The 16532-nt window shown below is 39.2% G+C and overlaps 3 protein-coding genes across 3 annotated transcripts; all 3 read left to right on the forward strand.

Moving 5' to 3' along the window:
* The first annotated feature begins 3808 nt into the window (after positions 1-3808).
* Positions 3809-6765, forward strand: myct1a (myc target 1a). Its single transcript, XM_034144313.1, has 2 exons — positions 3809-4110; positions 4993-6765. The coding sequence occupies exons 1-2, from the start codon at positions 4056-4058 to the stop codon at positions 5538-5540; spliced, it is 603 nt and encodes a 200-aa protein (XP_034000204.1). The 5' UTR covers positions 3809-4055; the 3' UTR covers positions 5541-6765.
* Positions 6766-7335: 570 nt separating this feature from the next.
* Positions 7336-16041, forward strand: serac1 (serine active site containing 1). The gene is made up of 19 exons (XM_034143694.1): positions 7336-7417; positions 7885-7985; positions 8165-8201; positions 8303-8445; positions 8883-8972; positions 9597-9728; positions 9812-9933; positions 10210-10338; positions 10498-10611; positions 10988-11150; positions 11366-11516; positions 11625-11760; positions 12658-12758; positions 12955-13052; positions 13529-13711; positions 13804-13947; positions 14165-15386; positions 15763-15849; positions 16005-16041. Exons 2-17 carry the CDS (start codon positions 7892-7894, stop codon positions 14299-14301), a joined length of 1974 nt encoding a protein of 657 aa, XP_033999585.1. The 5' UTR covers positions 7336-7417; positions 7885-7891; the 3' UTR covers positions 14302-15386; positions 15763-15849; positions 16005-16041.
* gtf2h5 (general transcription factor IIH, polypeptide 5) lies at positions 15763-16401 on the forward strand. Its single transcript, XM_034143695.1, has 2 exons — positions 15763-15849; positions 16005-16401. The coding sequence occupies exons 1-2, from the start codon at positions 15815-15817 to the stop codon at positions 16183-16185; spliced, it is 216 nt and encodes a 71-aa protein (XP_033999586.1). The 5' UTR covers positions 15763-15814; the 3' UTR covers positions 16186-16401.
* Positions 16402-16532: the final 131 nt, after the last annotated feature.

The raw sequence follows: 16532 nt of genomic DNA on the forward strand, positions 1-16532 counted from the left end.
CAACTCTTCAAGTGGATTGTATCTTTCAAATTAAATTTGAAGACACAACTATGATACAAGTAGCAATTGATTAAACAAAACCCTGCCAATAAAACATCTATCCAAAACTATATCCAATATATGCAACTACAAAGCAGATCAATGCCACCCTTTGAAAAGCAGAAGGGAGGTGTGATGAACCACTGGGCTCCGAGCACTTATCGCGATGTGTAATCCCATTAGACAAGTCCTTTCATCATCATCTCGGGAGAGCTCTTAATGGAGCAGAGAGGAGAGCTGCACTGCTCCGGACTCAGTCTCATCCAACAAAGTGAGACAGAGGAGTGGGCATGACAAACATAAAAGCTGATAAATTATTATTGATTGCACATCCTCAGCTGGACAGTGTAGTCCAATATGATTCTGGGATTCATTTATGGAATGGCTTTATGTTAATGAGCCCATGGCATTAGCAGCAGGTGAATGAGGGTGACTTTATGGCTGTCAATCTTTAGGACAACAGAAATATTTGAGTTCTGATCTCCGTCTAGCCTCTTTTTTGAAGCTCTGTTGTTTATCATTTGTCTTTAGTGACTGAGAAAACATGATCTTGTGTAATAAGGAGTGGGTTACGTTTAGGAATTATTGAACGTGAAAGAACTCTCAATTAAAACGCAGGCAACTGGGTTCATCGAACGGGTTTGTTTGAAAACCTTACCGCAAAATACATTTTTTACACAATAAACATGACAACTTGTTATGGCCAGAATATGCCATATAGGCCTACTGCTTGAATATAAATATCATTCATTCTAAATTGCCTTCCTATCCTAAGGTCATTGTAAAACCAGAGACAAATCAACTACATTGGGAGTGTAACTTTAAAACCCTCAGTAAGAACTAAATCAGTATTTCATCCTGACAAATAGAAATAGAAAACAAACCATTTTGTAGTTACGTAGTCTGAACCAGCTGTTTGACTTGCCACTGTGATAAATTGTAGGATTTAGTTGGATTGGCCGAGTCCACTGCAGCAGACACGGACTGCTGATTCCTGCATTTTTACGCAGCTCGGCTGGAGGTGACCTCTACCGTCAGGACCAAAGAGATTCAGCAGAAGAGAGAGCAGACGCTGCTGCAGAGGAGGGAGCTGAGAGCGGAGACAAAGGGGTCAATAGGAAATCTTCCTGCAGTAGCCAGGCATTTCCCCGTTAAGATCCATTTTCTTATCTAATCATTGCACAGGCAGAGAGCTGGAACCAAGACAGCCAGTGTGGTAATCTCTTTCATGCATAGTCAGCGGTCTTCTAAAATCTCATTATAAAGTTTGTTGTTGCCTGCATGTCAAAATCAAAATAATTCAAAAGAGAGAAATACTGTTCTGCAACTCGATTTCATGTACTGCAAAATGACATGTTAAAAAAAGTTAACATGTCTCTATAGTTACAAGTGACATAAAATAAGTTATACTGATGTTTGTAACCCAGTGATTTACAAAGTTTATAATACATAAAAAATATGTGGATTTAACTTCCAACCCCTTTTTATAGTTTTATATTGGAAAAAAGTTGTCAAATCCCTGCCATTACATTACATTTCATTTAGCTGACACTTTTATCCAAAGCGACTTACAATAAGTGCATTCGACCAAGAAGATACAAACTTGAAGAAAACAGAATCATATAAGTACATTAAGTTTCATAGAGCCAAAACATTTTAAGTGCTACTCAACTGGCTTTAGATAAGCCAGTCCTTTGTTAGTATATAAGTGCTTTGTTAGTATGTAAGTGCTTTGTTAGTATGTAAGTGCTTTTTATTTTGTTTTGTTTTTTTGTTTTGTTTTGTTTTTTTCATTTTATTGCTTGAAGTGGAGTCGAAAGAGATGAGTTTTCAGTCTGCGCCGGAAGATGTGTAAGCTTTCTGCTGTCCTGATGTCAATGGGGAGCTCATTCCACCATTTTGGAGCCAGGATGCCTTAAAATATCAGAGACTGATTTTCATTGCAATGTTCTCTTACAAAATATGTGATTTCAAAACTGTGTGATGAATACGTTGAGGATGATGTAAAGTGTGTAGCCGAACAAACACCCTATATTTCACAATAATATGAGCAGTTTGCATTTTAAGTACGAGATTCACCTGGTTAATATATGGATTATTTCAAACAAGCTGCATGTTTATATGGGCGTTCACCTGCTCTCTGAGGTGTTCAGGAAACATGACGGTTAGATATGTTGGGAAGTTATCCTGGAGTACTACCCCATCTACTGGTCAAGGAGGGGATGAAAGGAACGCATAGTGGAGACTGGTATTAGACTATTGTAGAATCCTCATCGTAAAAATGATCGCATAACATATCACTTATCGCTACTATGATATCTTATTTTATGCATCGGAATGGCAGAATTATAAAAGCTACTGTTGGGATTGATAAAATATTTATAATTCATTTTATTAATTTAGAACCTCATTATTTTTCTGTTTGATTTTAAACACTGCAATAATGTAGTAAATACTTTGTCACTGCCTATTGTGTTACTGCTTGAAACCCTTACAGAAAGTAAATGATAGGGCTGCACACTGTAATTTCCCCTCCATTCTGACCAATGACATTTTGATAAGGTCGTGAACTTAAGCTATAAAGCTCAAAGAATGTCTCTCCCACCAGCACATACCTCTCCAATTACTCTATTGCAGAACACAATGGCTACAAATACCATTCAGTATTATGGGTGTTTTTATTTAGGACAGGTTTTACGACAGTCAACAATTAAAGGAAGTTCAAGAGTTGGTCGGGCATTCTCTCTCTCTCTCTCCTTTAGCCAATGAGAAGGCTGACGAATGTCAACTTCTTAATCAAAATTGTACGCACTTTGCATACATTTTCTGTGTTTTGCTAACTTTGCTTAATGCTGTTTTTATTATATGTTTAGCCCTTTGAGGCATGCTTTGTTATATTGGCCTATAATAAACTTTTACTTGACTCATAAGGAACTCACAAAATGTGTCTCAACATCTAAGAATTATTCATCTTACTGGACAACATTAACAGGTTTCCAGTAAATAATTGATTATTTATCACCTATGGGAAGCAAACCCAAAGCTGATGGAAAAGTGGGGCTGGTGTACATTAAATGCAAACCAATATGACTGCTTGCATCCTTCCCTCTGACTGTACTGATGACTTTGCAGATTTAGTTCGGAGGGGATTAAAACAATGCTGACTGTGGGATCAAGAATGTGTGACATAAGCTTTTCTGTCTTATCAAACTACAATGTTTTTACTGGATCTCTTGCACTGAGAAAAGACCAGACGTCCAATGCAGGCACCGCTGACCTGGCAGAAAGTATGGAAAGACTGAGCTTCATAACAAAGACGCTGGAAATCAGAACGGGCAGGCAGTAGTGTCATTTTTTGCATAATTACAACTCAGTTTTAAAAGCACTTACAGTATTGCCACCATCAAATCCAGCTGTGGTTGCAGGCCTGTTACTGCCAAACTGTCGCCTGTGGTCTCTGTGGTGGAAGGAAAAAATATTAGAGCGAAATATTTATAATTTCTGAAAGAAACAAAAATATTGGGGATTGTGGTGGACTTAGTTTCCTATGGTGAAAGCTGAAGTACTATTAGTCTAATGGCGCTGGGCTGCTACCCTTCTACATCAATCAACCTGAAGGAAATGATGGGAGAGGAAGTGATTATAGCAACACCCCGTGTCCCCACCTCCAGGATCTCTGCCCTGGATAGATAAGCCACTCCTGTTGCTAATTTCAAGCAGAAAAGCAGGAAATGTGACAGTGTCGTTTTCCGCTTCCATAAACAAGACGACTGCCAGGGTTAGCCACCAGTCCTGTGTGCCTCTGGGCTGAGTCTCCCTCTGAGGGAGACAGACATACTGACAGAGAAAGTGAGCGAAGTACGAGAGAGGGAGAAAGTTAGAGAACAGGAAGCCAGAAAGACAGGAATACCCATCAGAAGTTAGGGAGACAGGCAGGAATTGACAGAGGAAGAGGAGAAGGGAGAGTAAAAGACGGACTGAATTGAGAACCAGTCTCTCTTTTTCTTCTCGAAGTCATGGCTGAGAACAACACAAATGTCTTTCTGGAAATACTTCAGTCCTTTGATGCCGGTGAGTTTTTTCTAACTTCCCTTCTCTTTAGGCTGGTCTTTCTGATGTGGTCTGCATAATTGGCATTGTTGTTCTCTCGGGAATTCAAGCTTTAATTACCTCTGAAATAGATTCAATATGTGGGCCTGATTTCCTTTGAAGATCACTTAATTGAAACTTTTTGCAACTCACTCTAAATCTATAAGGTCCTCCCGACATGTTTTTTCAGTGTTTTCCCCCCGAAATGTCATTTCCAGATGACTTTTCACCAGTGTGTCCTTCCTCTTTTCCAAAAGTTAGAGAAAAAAACTACTGTGGAAATATGGAATGGTAGCAAAGCGGGTTCAGCTTTTTAATGCTTACAGTAACTGTATTCAGAGGAAATTGATTTGTTTTTTCTGGCAGCGATCCAAAGGATATGTCTTAGCTGCTGCATTCTCTCTCTTCTCTCAAGCACGCTTATGTTGGTACGACTGCTTCTAAGGCAGAGAAGCAATGAACAAAAAAATCGGTCCTTTTTTTGTTGCAATGAAATGCAACTGGTTTGTTTTCCGGTGCTCTGGTAAACATAAAGGAGGAAAGCCTGTTATTTAGTCAAGGGGGCACCATCTTGCAAGACACTGTTGGCAATTTTTAAACAAACAGATGCTTTTTGTAATCTTGGTAAACGCATAGATTCTAGTTAAGATTCCTTCCATTCCGAGGGGATAATAAAAAAGACTGTTATTACCGATTCAGTGTATTTTGATATATTGCATAGCTATTATTAAGCTCTTGTCCCCAAAAGTGAACCTGAAGAGTGTATAAGTTGGTTGGGTAGAGGAAATCAAAAAGGAAATTAAGTTTTATACTGAAGCATAGATCCTAAAATATCCTTTTTGACATGTGTTTCTCTCTTCACAGTCCCTCTGATCATAGCTTTCTGTGTGTCTATTGCTGTGGGCCTGGTCTTGGGGGCCTTGGTTTATGTGATTTTGACCTGGATGTCCCGACGCAGAGCCGGCTCTGCCAGCATCACCCGCCGCACTCCTCGCCAATCACGCACGTCTTCCCGTAGCCGTCCAGGTTTTAACCGCAACAGCAGCTACGACCGGCGCAGCAACAACAGTTTGGTCAGTGCTGCTTTCAGCTTCCACCGCCAGACTTCCTCCCCGGACCACCTCGACCCACTGGGGCACAAATCCAGCTTCAGGGCCTCTACCTTCCACCCTCTCCTGCAGTGCAGCCAAATTGCAAGGGAGGCAGAGGAAGGGAGCCAGACCACGCTGCCTCGTACACCAACTCTGACCACGTCCACTGGATCAGCTCAAACAGCAGCTCAGCCGGCTGCCACCCCACCCAGACCTGAGTCATTTTGGGGGAACAATGGCCAGAGGGGTTTCAATGCTACACAGACCCCACCTCCAGCCTATGAGAGCATTATTAGAGCATATCAGGAAACATGCACCTGAAGGAGTAAGTGCACCCAGATGACTCTTTACTAAATGAGCCCAGAGTGGTAAATGGATTTACAAATGATTTACAAATGATTTCAGACTGAACATGTATTGATGATGATGATGATTTATATGACAAGATGATGCAGAGTGGAGCCAACAAGGACATCAACCTTGTTTAAACTACAAAAGGTTCTGTGTGTATTTTAGTTTGTTAATATATATCTGGTATTGATTAGGCATACTTCTATCATAAAATAACAGACAGTTGTTTTTTGTACCTTGTGTGATTCTGTACTGTCCTGTATTTCACTCTCAATGTTGCTGCTTTAACTCCTGAATTTCCCCACAGGGATAAATAAAGGTCCATCTTATCTTACAGTATCTTCACTCTCAGCAGAGTGACAATGGTTGCTTGTGAACAAAAATGATTAATCGTAAAATAATTCAGTCTGTATTCAGTGGTGAACGACACTCGTGTATGCCTAAACAGAATCTTTGTTTGTTTTAGACAAGGCAAAAACCGACAAATATATAAAAATACAAAAACGTACTGGTCATTAAGCAAGTACGACGCAGGGGAAGACTTCTTCTTTGTCACAGCTAAAAAAAAATGATGATTGTGTATGTGTATCCCAAAAGAAAGTAAATGTTTGTGTGTTAACTTGTATTTAATACGTTGAGTCATGAACGTATGTAAAACCTGGAGGAGACAACTTTAAACTCTGATGTTTAATGTTTTCATTGCTGTCTCACACATGTTTTTTATTGACTTTTGGTTTATGGGATTGTGTGGCATTCAAAGTAATTAAGTGTGTCTGCGTTTGCAGGAACAGTATGTGTGAGCTGGAGAGAGATACATAGAGGTTGGGCATTAGGTGTCAAAAGTTTTGTGTTTTATATTTGAAATTACTTTACTGAACTTTGCTCATAAGTTAATTAAATAAATGCTAGAATCAAAAAGTATGACAGATGAGTTTTTTATGCAAAAACTGTGGTTTCTAGTCTGTTTGCCAATACAAACAAAGCACTGCCCTTAACTTGCATAAGGGAACACAAGATATGGAAATTATGTCGTGAAAATATTGCACCACAATAAAGTATTAAAAATAAAAGTATTAAGTTATATAGTTTTGAAGTTTGATTTTAGTTGACCGTGCCAGACAAATGTTACGGCCTCATGTCAGTCGGTATCACCAACATCAACATGTCTTTCTCTGAACATTATAAACTTTGAAAATAGTTTGTATTTGTTTCATGATTATTGTATTAGACTGCATGTGTGTTCTTAAACTAGTATAGGTATGAGGTCCACCACATTAAGAAGGCAGATTAATTTTATGTCCATCTTGACTATCACAATAAAGGTTTTGCACAGGACATAGGTAATTAAAACTGACTTAACATCATTGTTACCTGTCTACTGGGCATCAGTGATATTGGGGAGGAGATGAGCCTGCAAAGAGCCCAAAGTATATCCACCTTCCTGCCATCTATTAAGAGAAATAGTAGTAATATCTGTCTTACCACTAGACAACAGACAAGATTTTATCCTCAGACTGATACTTGAAACTCATCATCCACACTACACAACAAAGTTCGCCTTGGTTTTTCTTGCTTAAGTAGCACTTAAATGGCACTGTTACTGCATTTCGATGCACAAACCAGTAAAGTATTGTTGTTTTGTCAAAAACACAAATGAACACTCACTGCACTGCAAACGTTTAGTGTTAAATGTTACAATAAACACTTATTTTCGTTGTACCTGATCGCGTTAGGGTTAGTTGCTGTGGATGACGTATTATTTGTGAGACAACTTTCCGTTGTGTTTATGAACACCGGGCGCTGCAGAGAACATCACGATAGGTCATTGACAGCAGTCGATAAATAAGGTAATGTCACATATCAACAAGGAAAATAAACCCCGCACGAACCGGTTAACTAACCCCCCAGCTGGGTAGCTCAGTTAGCTGGCGCGGAAGCTATTAGAGGGAAACGTTAGCTTTGAAGCTAGTTCTTAGTGCAGGTTAGTGTTAGCTAACTATTCATTTAGCTTGAGTCGTTGTAACAGTTAACTTGTTTATGCCAACGAGTGTCTCATATCTTAGTTTAACTTTAGGGTAACATACAGCTGGAAGATGAGCTGAGACTGACTGACAGCTGAGGAGGTGCTTCTAAACTGCAGCTATGTTAGCTAACGTTAGCTAGAGAACTTGTGACAGATTTGATTGGCGTTACATTTACCACTTGGCATTATTAGGTGTCACGCATGACCGTGCTATGCACAGCTGTATTCGTTTCTTGCCTGATATTCCTACGGTTTTATTCATTTATCCCCAACATACTTGGTGACATGCAGGCGGAGGATGTCTGCAGCTGCTCTCCGTTTGATCCGCTGTCGGAGACTGAGCACAGCTGGGTCGCCTGGAGTAAGGAAAGTGCCTCTGTGGAAAGATTTAAGTAAGTTATGATGGCACACAATTCTCATACGTGTATACCGATTATTGTTAGCAAACTCACATATCTAACTACTCTTAATACATGGATTTAACCTGTATGCGTTTGTGAGTACAGTTTGAAACATGTATCTAATGTATATCAATGAAGGTTAATCTTCTTCATTTTTTGCTGACATATAGGAAAGGTTGCTAAAGTAACTGCTGCAGTTGTCTCTGGGTAAGTTACAATATTTGCAAACATGTTTCAATCTTTGTAATCAATTGCAAACTTGTGTGAAAAGAACTTTCAACCACAGCTTATCCATTAACTTTCTACAGGGGCTGTCTTTTTATCACTTATGAAGTGGTGGCCTTGGACAAGGCTGTGACCATTGATACTAGTGCAATTCTTCAGGAAAAGTACAAGTCTTACATCTATCTGAGAGCCACTCCTTCAGATGAGAGGGACAACCTTACTGCAGGTACTGAAAATCATCCACCCAGACTTTATGGCTAAACTGGAAATGATGTCCCTTTTTTTTTTAAACGCCTTATAAAACTGCAAATAATAATTTGACCATTTTGGTTTGGATTAGATTTTTTGATATGCTGAGTGGCTTTATTTATGTCTTGCCTCAGCACAAAGTCCTACTGAGTTTGCCATGTCCAGGTGTTCAGTGACGTCTGTTATCATTACTTCCGGTGTTTCCTTCCTTCCCCTTCATATAATCTTTCCTTCCTAAATATTCGGGTGTTAACTGATCTCACTGCCACTGGTCAAGGTTCTCTCATTTGGTGAAAACAATCACCTACAAACCAATACTCAGATACCAACTAGCAATCTTTATTCCTTTCTGTTTTGATAGAAATACAATTTAGATGTTCTAGGTCATGTAGTCATTTTTTACACTGTGTTCAGGGCTCACACACAAAGCAAGGAGGGAACTTCACAAAGCAGCAAGGCGGTTTCTGGAATTATCCTCGAGGGTTTTGCTGCATTCACTAGACGGTAAGAAATGAAAAGTTGTTATACTGATCCAGATCACCTGACATTTTATTTAAAGTGCAAAAGTTTAAGACCAAAGTACTTCCCAAAACATTTCTAAGATTGTAAAGCAGATGTAACTCCAAGTGGAAACCAAATATTTATTCTCATGAAACTACAGTTGTACTCTCATTTTTATGTGGAGTGTTGACGTTAAGACTAAAGGAAACACCTGCCTTGGACATGAACATCCTGTTTTGAATGTCTCACAGTCCATGCATATTGTGCAATCAGCTGTAACATACATGAATGGTTGTTTTACTGACTTTATATTACCTCTCACTTATGACTTTGAATCATAAATGCACATCCGTTTTTAGATTTTTGAAACATGTGACCTTCTTTTCCAGTAAGACATATCATAAATTAACTTTTGACTTTTTAAAAAGAAAAAGCGGCCACGTTGATGACACAAGGTTTGACTCCACAAGGTTTGTAACATCCTAGCAGTGGTACAGTATATACTGGTAGTTGGTCATAGTAGATACAGTCAGAGTTCAATTTCACCGTGCCTTTAGAAATATGAGTAGTGCCTTTTGTTGTGTAAATGTTGAACCTGTCACTGTGCTCTCTATCTGTATATCTTAGAGCACTTCAGCCATGTAGATGCAGACCCCCATGAGGTGGCATTATGGGCCTTACTGAAGAGGACAATGTCACCCAATAAAGCCATCAGAGTGCAGGCTGTTCAGGAGCTGGCAGAGAATCACCACTGGCAGGGTAAAATACTCTAAAACTGTTGCATATCACTCCAGGTTTACCGTGTATACAACAAGTGAAGTGAACTGTTATTCAAAACGCAGACTACCAGTACCAGACAGCAGCCCAGATTATAGACCAGCGGACAGCAGTGGGTCTGGCCCGGACCCCTAAGGTAGACCTTCGATTCTTCCTGCGTTCACCTGCACTGCCTGAACTGGAGAACGTAAGTAGCTCTGATAAATAATCTAAAGTTTAGAATCCTTCAATATCTGTAATACGGACATTGTTCATTTCATTAATTAAAACTATGACACAATATGTTTGTCAATTACCTTTTTTTTTTCATGACTAAGACACAACAATGACACTGACTTGAATGGACATTAACTGACTGACTGCAATATTGTTTAAGAAAAGACTAAAGTAAGATGTAGTTAGAAAAAATTGAAACTTTACAGTAATATAAGATGAAAACTATGGTGTATGGACTTCTTCACAGAATTTGTCGGCAGAGGATGGACTGAGACAGCTGCTGGCGTCTCTGCCTCAGTCTGAGGTGGATAAATGTGTTCAGTACTTCACATCCCTGGCCCTCAGAGAGAGCACCCAGTCCCTGGCAGCACAACGGGTAATTGTGATGGAAATTTTAACTCTCACATGCACTCTATATACTGCCTTTTTCAGACTTATCTAGAACTCAAACTGGCAGGAAAATAAATTGTTTGTCCAAAAAGGCTACATATTATTTTCCCAGCCTCTTTCTAATACTTGCTCTCCTACGTTGCAGGGCGGTCTGTGGTGTTTTGGAGGGAATGGACTGCCTTACGCACAGAGCCTCACCTCCGTTCCCTCTGAGAAGGTGGAATCCTTTTGCCTACAGGCACTGGTACAGCACTCAAAGGTATTGATGGCCATTACATTTAAACCATTTGATCTAGTCTTGGTGGAAGTTTTCTGGTTCCTTTAATGGAACTGATCATAGTAACAATCAGTTAAACGCAACACAGAAGTGCATTCAATAGCACATCTTGTTGGCCAGGTGGGTTGAACTGAATCATATATTTTTTCCTCTTACTTGCAGTGCTATTTATATACTGACATTGGTTTATTTTCAGATGCAGAGGGTTTAGATATATTGACCATAGAGATATATTTCTTCTTTTAAATGTAATGGAATTAGATGGCAGCTTGTGGTTTTTAAAGCCAATACATTTGTTATAATACATACTAATCATAACAAAATGTCCGGAACTTACTGAAACGCATCCTGCCTGCAGGTAGAGAGCCACTGTGAACACATAGTTTCCAACGGGGGTCTGCAGCTCCTCCAGAGGGTTTATCAGCTTCGTAAAGACTCCCTGAAGATCCAGAGGAACATTGCTCGAATCATAGGAAATTTGGCGCTCAATGAAAGTGCTTACCAGGCCATTTCCCAGTCTGGTAAGTCGGACACTCATCTGATTATTATAGGATGATCTTTGGAGGAAATGTTCCTATTTCATCTATGGATTACATAATATGTTATCACTAGGATCATCATTCAACATGTATCAAATTGCTTTACAATATACGTATTGTTAAGACTTGTATGTCTTCTGTATAGAAATAAATCCAATATTTTCTTTTTTTCTTCCTTACTTGTATCACTACCTCAGGCTGGATATCTGTGCTGGCTGAGATGATGCAGTCTCCTCATGTCATGCAGGCGTCTCATGCAGCTCGCGCTCTCGCCAACCTGGATAGGGAGACGGTGAAAGAGAAATACCAAGACGGCGTCTATATCCTCCACCCTCAAACACGTGACAAGTAGGTAAACACTTATTTCTATTGCCACATAATTGTTTATAAAGTATACGTTTCATTTGATTTAATATTTAAACCAACAGTTGTCTCTAACAATGTGTTCATTTCCAGCCAGCCAATCAAAGCTGACGTGCTCTTCATCCATGGGATTCTCGGGGCAGCTTTTAAGACTTGGAGGCAAAAGGACCGTAATGGGTTAGAGGAAGAGACAGAAAGCAAGGATGACTACACCGAGTGCTGGCCGAAGGTGAAAAATCCACATATGGATCAACTATAGGCGCGTTCACACCAAGTACTTTGCCGTATTTAGTGCCGGCACTCAGTGCCCCGGCACTTATTACCCCGGCACTTATTACCCCAGGGCATTTAGTACAGATCGCGTTCACACCGGAGTACTTTTCCCTGAGGGAAGATTACGCAAATGAGCCGCTGACGTCACTTCGTCTTCTTCTGCTTTGGGTTTACTGGCAGGCCGCAAACAACTTCACGGCGTATACTGCCACCCGAAGTCCCCGGCCGGAAGTCCCCGGAGTTGGGGACTGGCTTCAGTAGAAGCTGCTGGGACTCCCAGCAGCTTCTACTGAAGCCTTCCGAGTAAATCGCCAGAACGCCGACTCCTCCTCATCTCCACCGCTCCCATGTTTTATTTTGTGTTGCCATAAGTTAGTCTCTCTGCGTTTGTGCACTGGGCGAATGCCAGGATAATAAAAAGGCGGCTCTACAAAACATTTCAGAGTTGTACGGGGCATGGTTTGCAATTCGCCCAGCCAATCGGAACTGGGGCACTTTTTTCCCCCAGGAAAGTACCATCTCTCAGCAGGCACTAAAAATGGGGGTAAAAGTTCCCGAGATTAAGTGCTCTTTTTGGTGTGAACGCGACATAAGGGGTACTAACAGAACTAAACGCGAAAAGTACGGTGAAAAGTACTCCGGTGTGAATGCGGCTATTAAGCCTCTTTCCAGGTTCTCCCTCCTACGATTTAAAAAAATACATCTTTGTTACAACCATGGATTGACCTTTGTTGCGATTGGGGAGACTTAGTAGTGTTTGCTCAATTCAATGTGAGGTCTAATGAAGATTTAACTTCATCTTGAGAAAATGAATCATCACCCAAATCTTTGTTTTGTCCTTTTTTATTGACAGTCATGGTTGGCTGCTGACTGTCCCAATCTGAGAGTGCTATCAGTGGAGTATGACAGTCACCTCAGTGACTGGATGGCCAAGTGTCCTGTTGAGAATCAGAGGTGAGGAATATGTAGTTTCTTCATGTTTCCATAACATATTAGGGGCTGTGAAACTTACTTATCAATAATAATGACTTTAATATTTTTGCAAAAGTCATCCAACATTACGTATATTTAAGTTTTTTTTAATTGAAATCAAATGTTTTATTATCCTGAATTCTCCAGTATTCATTGTGCAATTCATTAACTTTTCCAGAGAGTCCTTGGCCTACAGAAGTCGAGAGCTGCTAAAGAAGTTAAAGCTGGCTGGAGTCGGAGAGAGACCTGTGGTCTGGGTAGCCCACAGTATGGGAGGTAGTCTGTCAGAACTTTCCTTCCACAAACATGTCAGAATTTGGCACAAATAGCTCAAACTAGGGCTGTACTGAATAGTTTGAAGCTTTATTATAAACATTGGAATTTGAATTCTATAAGAACATTCGAATGCTGTGCAGCTTCTTTGTATTGCAGGTCTAGTCAGTCTGTGTAAATCAAATCTCTGCACAGTAGCAGATAAAGATTAGGCTACATTAATATTGAGTATTATACTATTTGGAGAATTAGATCTGCCTTGTGTTATCCAAACATTGTCTCAGTCTATTTATTTAAAAGAAAAGTAATCATTTTCAAAATACACATGACAACAAATGTATAAGTGTTTACTTGTAAAGATTTTTAAAAAACATGATAAATGTATGCAATAGTAAGTGGATTTTAATATTTCACACACCTTGCAATTGGCTGATTTAAAGGTTGTGCTTACTGTCTGTCTGTATCCTCTCATCCAATAGGATTGCTTGTGAAGAAAATGCTGCTGGATGCGGCTGAGGACCCAGAAATGCAGGCACTGTTAAACAACACCAAGGGCATTATGTTCTATAGTGTTCCTCACCACGGCACCTTTATGGCAGAGTACTCGGTCAATGTCAGATATCTCCTCTTTCCCTCTGTAGAAGTCAGAGAACTTTGTAAAGGTAAGTTAAACAAATACATTCTGAGGTACAAGACTGTAAATGTTTCATAGAAATGTTTAAATAATTATTTTCATTTTCTATGTGTTTTCAAGACTCACCAGCACTGCGCAATCTGAATGAGAACTTCCTGGATATGGCAAAAGAAAAGGAATTTAAGGTGCTGAGCTTTGCAGAGACGCTGCCAACCAACATCGGTCCAATGATCAAGATCCTAGTGGTGCCAACACAGTCAGCAAGTATGTAACATTAATGAACATGGGAAATGTAGTTTTGATGTAGAATAGAATAGAAGGCCTTTATTGTCATTATACACAAAATATACAATGAGATTTTGTAGTGCGATCCTGTCACAAATGATATAGCCTAAATATGAATGCATAGATCTTGAAAACAATAAGAATGTAATATTGTTATTTTAGCACATACCTTGATCCGGCTCTGGTTTGGTTTCAGATCTCGGCATCGGGGAGCTCATCGAGGTGGACGTAGATCATCTCAACATCTGCAAGCCAGAGAAGAAGGACTCATTTCTGTACAAGCGCAGCCTCCAGTTCATCCTGGAAGCTCTGCAGAGCTACATCAGCCACTGACTAAAATATATGAACATAAACACACCGATAAACGTTTTACTTGAAATGGGGTAGAGCCAGACAACCATCCCCTCTAAACCAAATGGAAACATAACTGCCTTTCCTTGTTGTACATTTACATAAACAACCACTAATGTGATCATAGTATAAATAGTCAAATTAATTATAACTTACACATCAAATTGTAAAGAGTAGTCAGTTGTGAAATATTGGGTGCTATTTAGTTTTTCTAGTCATCCTTTTAGATTGGTCTCTCTCAAATAGAGAGTATTTTAAAAATCATTGACATTTTTGAAAGATCATATTTACGAATTTCAGATCATTCAAATGTATAATATATTTTATTTTTATGGCACTTTTACTTACCAGTTTGACATATGGCACATTATGGTCATTCAAAATGTACATTAAGATGCACTGACTTGTCTTTGCCGCTCCTCAGTATTTTTGACGAGTGGTATTAGATTCTATTTTTTAAATTGTAGTTCAAGTATGCGTGTCATATTGTTGGCCAAAACATGTTCCTTCCTGAACTTTACCTCAAATGGACCTGTTGTTATAATTTCAGGTTGCTTTATTCATTTGTACAGGACTAATCAGACTATTGGTTTTAAATCTCCATGTGTTTGTTGTCCAAATTGCCACAAGCAATGCTGACTATGAATAAATGTATCATGTTGGACTTTGTCTATTCTTCTATCTTTCAACTACTAAGGGAAAAGTTGTGAGTCACTAGGCACGACTGCTTTATGGTGATATGGGCTTTGATTTATTATTAAATCAAATTCATTTTAGTTTTAAGTAGAACTTTTACTGTTATTAGATCTTAGACAATACTAATTTAAGGTGACTTAAACATTTGAATGCAGTACTTTTACTTTAAGTGGAATATTTGTATATTGTAGTTTTAGAATTTAAAATAAAATCGCAATATTCCTTTCATCACTTGAATTAACTTGCGATACTATATATTACCATTTATTCCGCCTTCGCGTTTTTTACATCGCAGAAGATTGTCCCTCGGTGCAGACCGTACATCTACAATGCTATGAGACATTAGCATAGACAACAGACACAGCTCTCAGGTTGGTTTGAGTCCCTCGTCCTTTTCAACTCCTTTGCTTAAATATTACTATGTATCTTAAGGTTTAACGATAGTTTGTTCAGCTTAATATTTGTTGCGGGACTAAAAAGGCTAACAAACTAACCAGGTTAAAACCTAAAGCTAACGTTAGCATTTGTGTTTGAGGCACCAACGTTACCTAACCTTTCCCCCCTCTAAATTAACGTCATCTTATGTTAAAGTTACTATTTTCATTTGACAAGTCAGACCTGGACATGACACCTTTTTTTATATTGTTCGTTCATATTTCTTGACTGACAAACTGTCTTGAGTTTACCCATTACTCTCGTTAGCCTCTCTTGTTTACGGTCGCAAATTAAAATATGTTTGTGTTGCAGGTTTCGAGCGTTTTATTTAGCATCGACTGCTTATTCCTCTGCACCTGTCAACATGGTCAACGTACACAAAGGTGTCCTTGTTGAATGGTAAGTAAAATTGTCCAGAGACATTTGCATCTTGACAAAGTAATTCTGATCTACACAAAAATGAAACCATGTCTGCAGGTTATTTTTTGACATTTGTAAAGGGTATATTGACTTACAAAATCTTCCCCTTGCTCCCATCCTGCTCGCCGGACCAGTGATCCTGCCATGAAACAATTCCTCCTGTTCCTGGATGAAAAAATGGCCCTGGGAAAGAAGTTCATCCTCAAGGACCTTGACGACACACACTTGTTCATCCTAGAAGAGGTGGTGAAGACCCTGCAGGAGAGAGTCGGCGAGTTAATGGACCAAAATTCATTCCCTTTCAAGCAGCAATAACACTCAACCTTTCAAAGCAGTCTAGCTTCTTGGACTTGGGGCTGTAAAACAGTTTGTCTCTAAATGAACATGGTTTGCAATGTTTTAACTGCAGACGGAAATGGAGCAATTGCTCTTTTTTGTTACAATAATGTGAAGTAAAAATGCTTTACAGTGTTGGCTTTGTAAAGAATGCATTTCTTTTCTGATTAAAAAACACATGTTAGCATTCTGAAATGTCAAACATCATTCATTTATTTTGATGACCCTTAGAAATGTAATATGTATTTCTTTGATCAAGAGTCAAGAATATAAGCGGGACTTAACCAACCTTATTTTCAATATTTCTGAGCTCACTTGCCCATATC

This window comes from Trematomus bernacchii, unplaced genomic scaffold, assembly GCF_902827165.1.
Source record: "Trematomus bernacchii unplaced genomic scaffold, fTreBer1.1, whole genome shotgun sequence".
Taxonomy (NCBI): domain Eukaryota; kingdom Metazoa; phylum Chordata; class Actinopteri; order Perciformes; family Nototheniidae; genus Trematomus; species Trematomus bernacchii.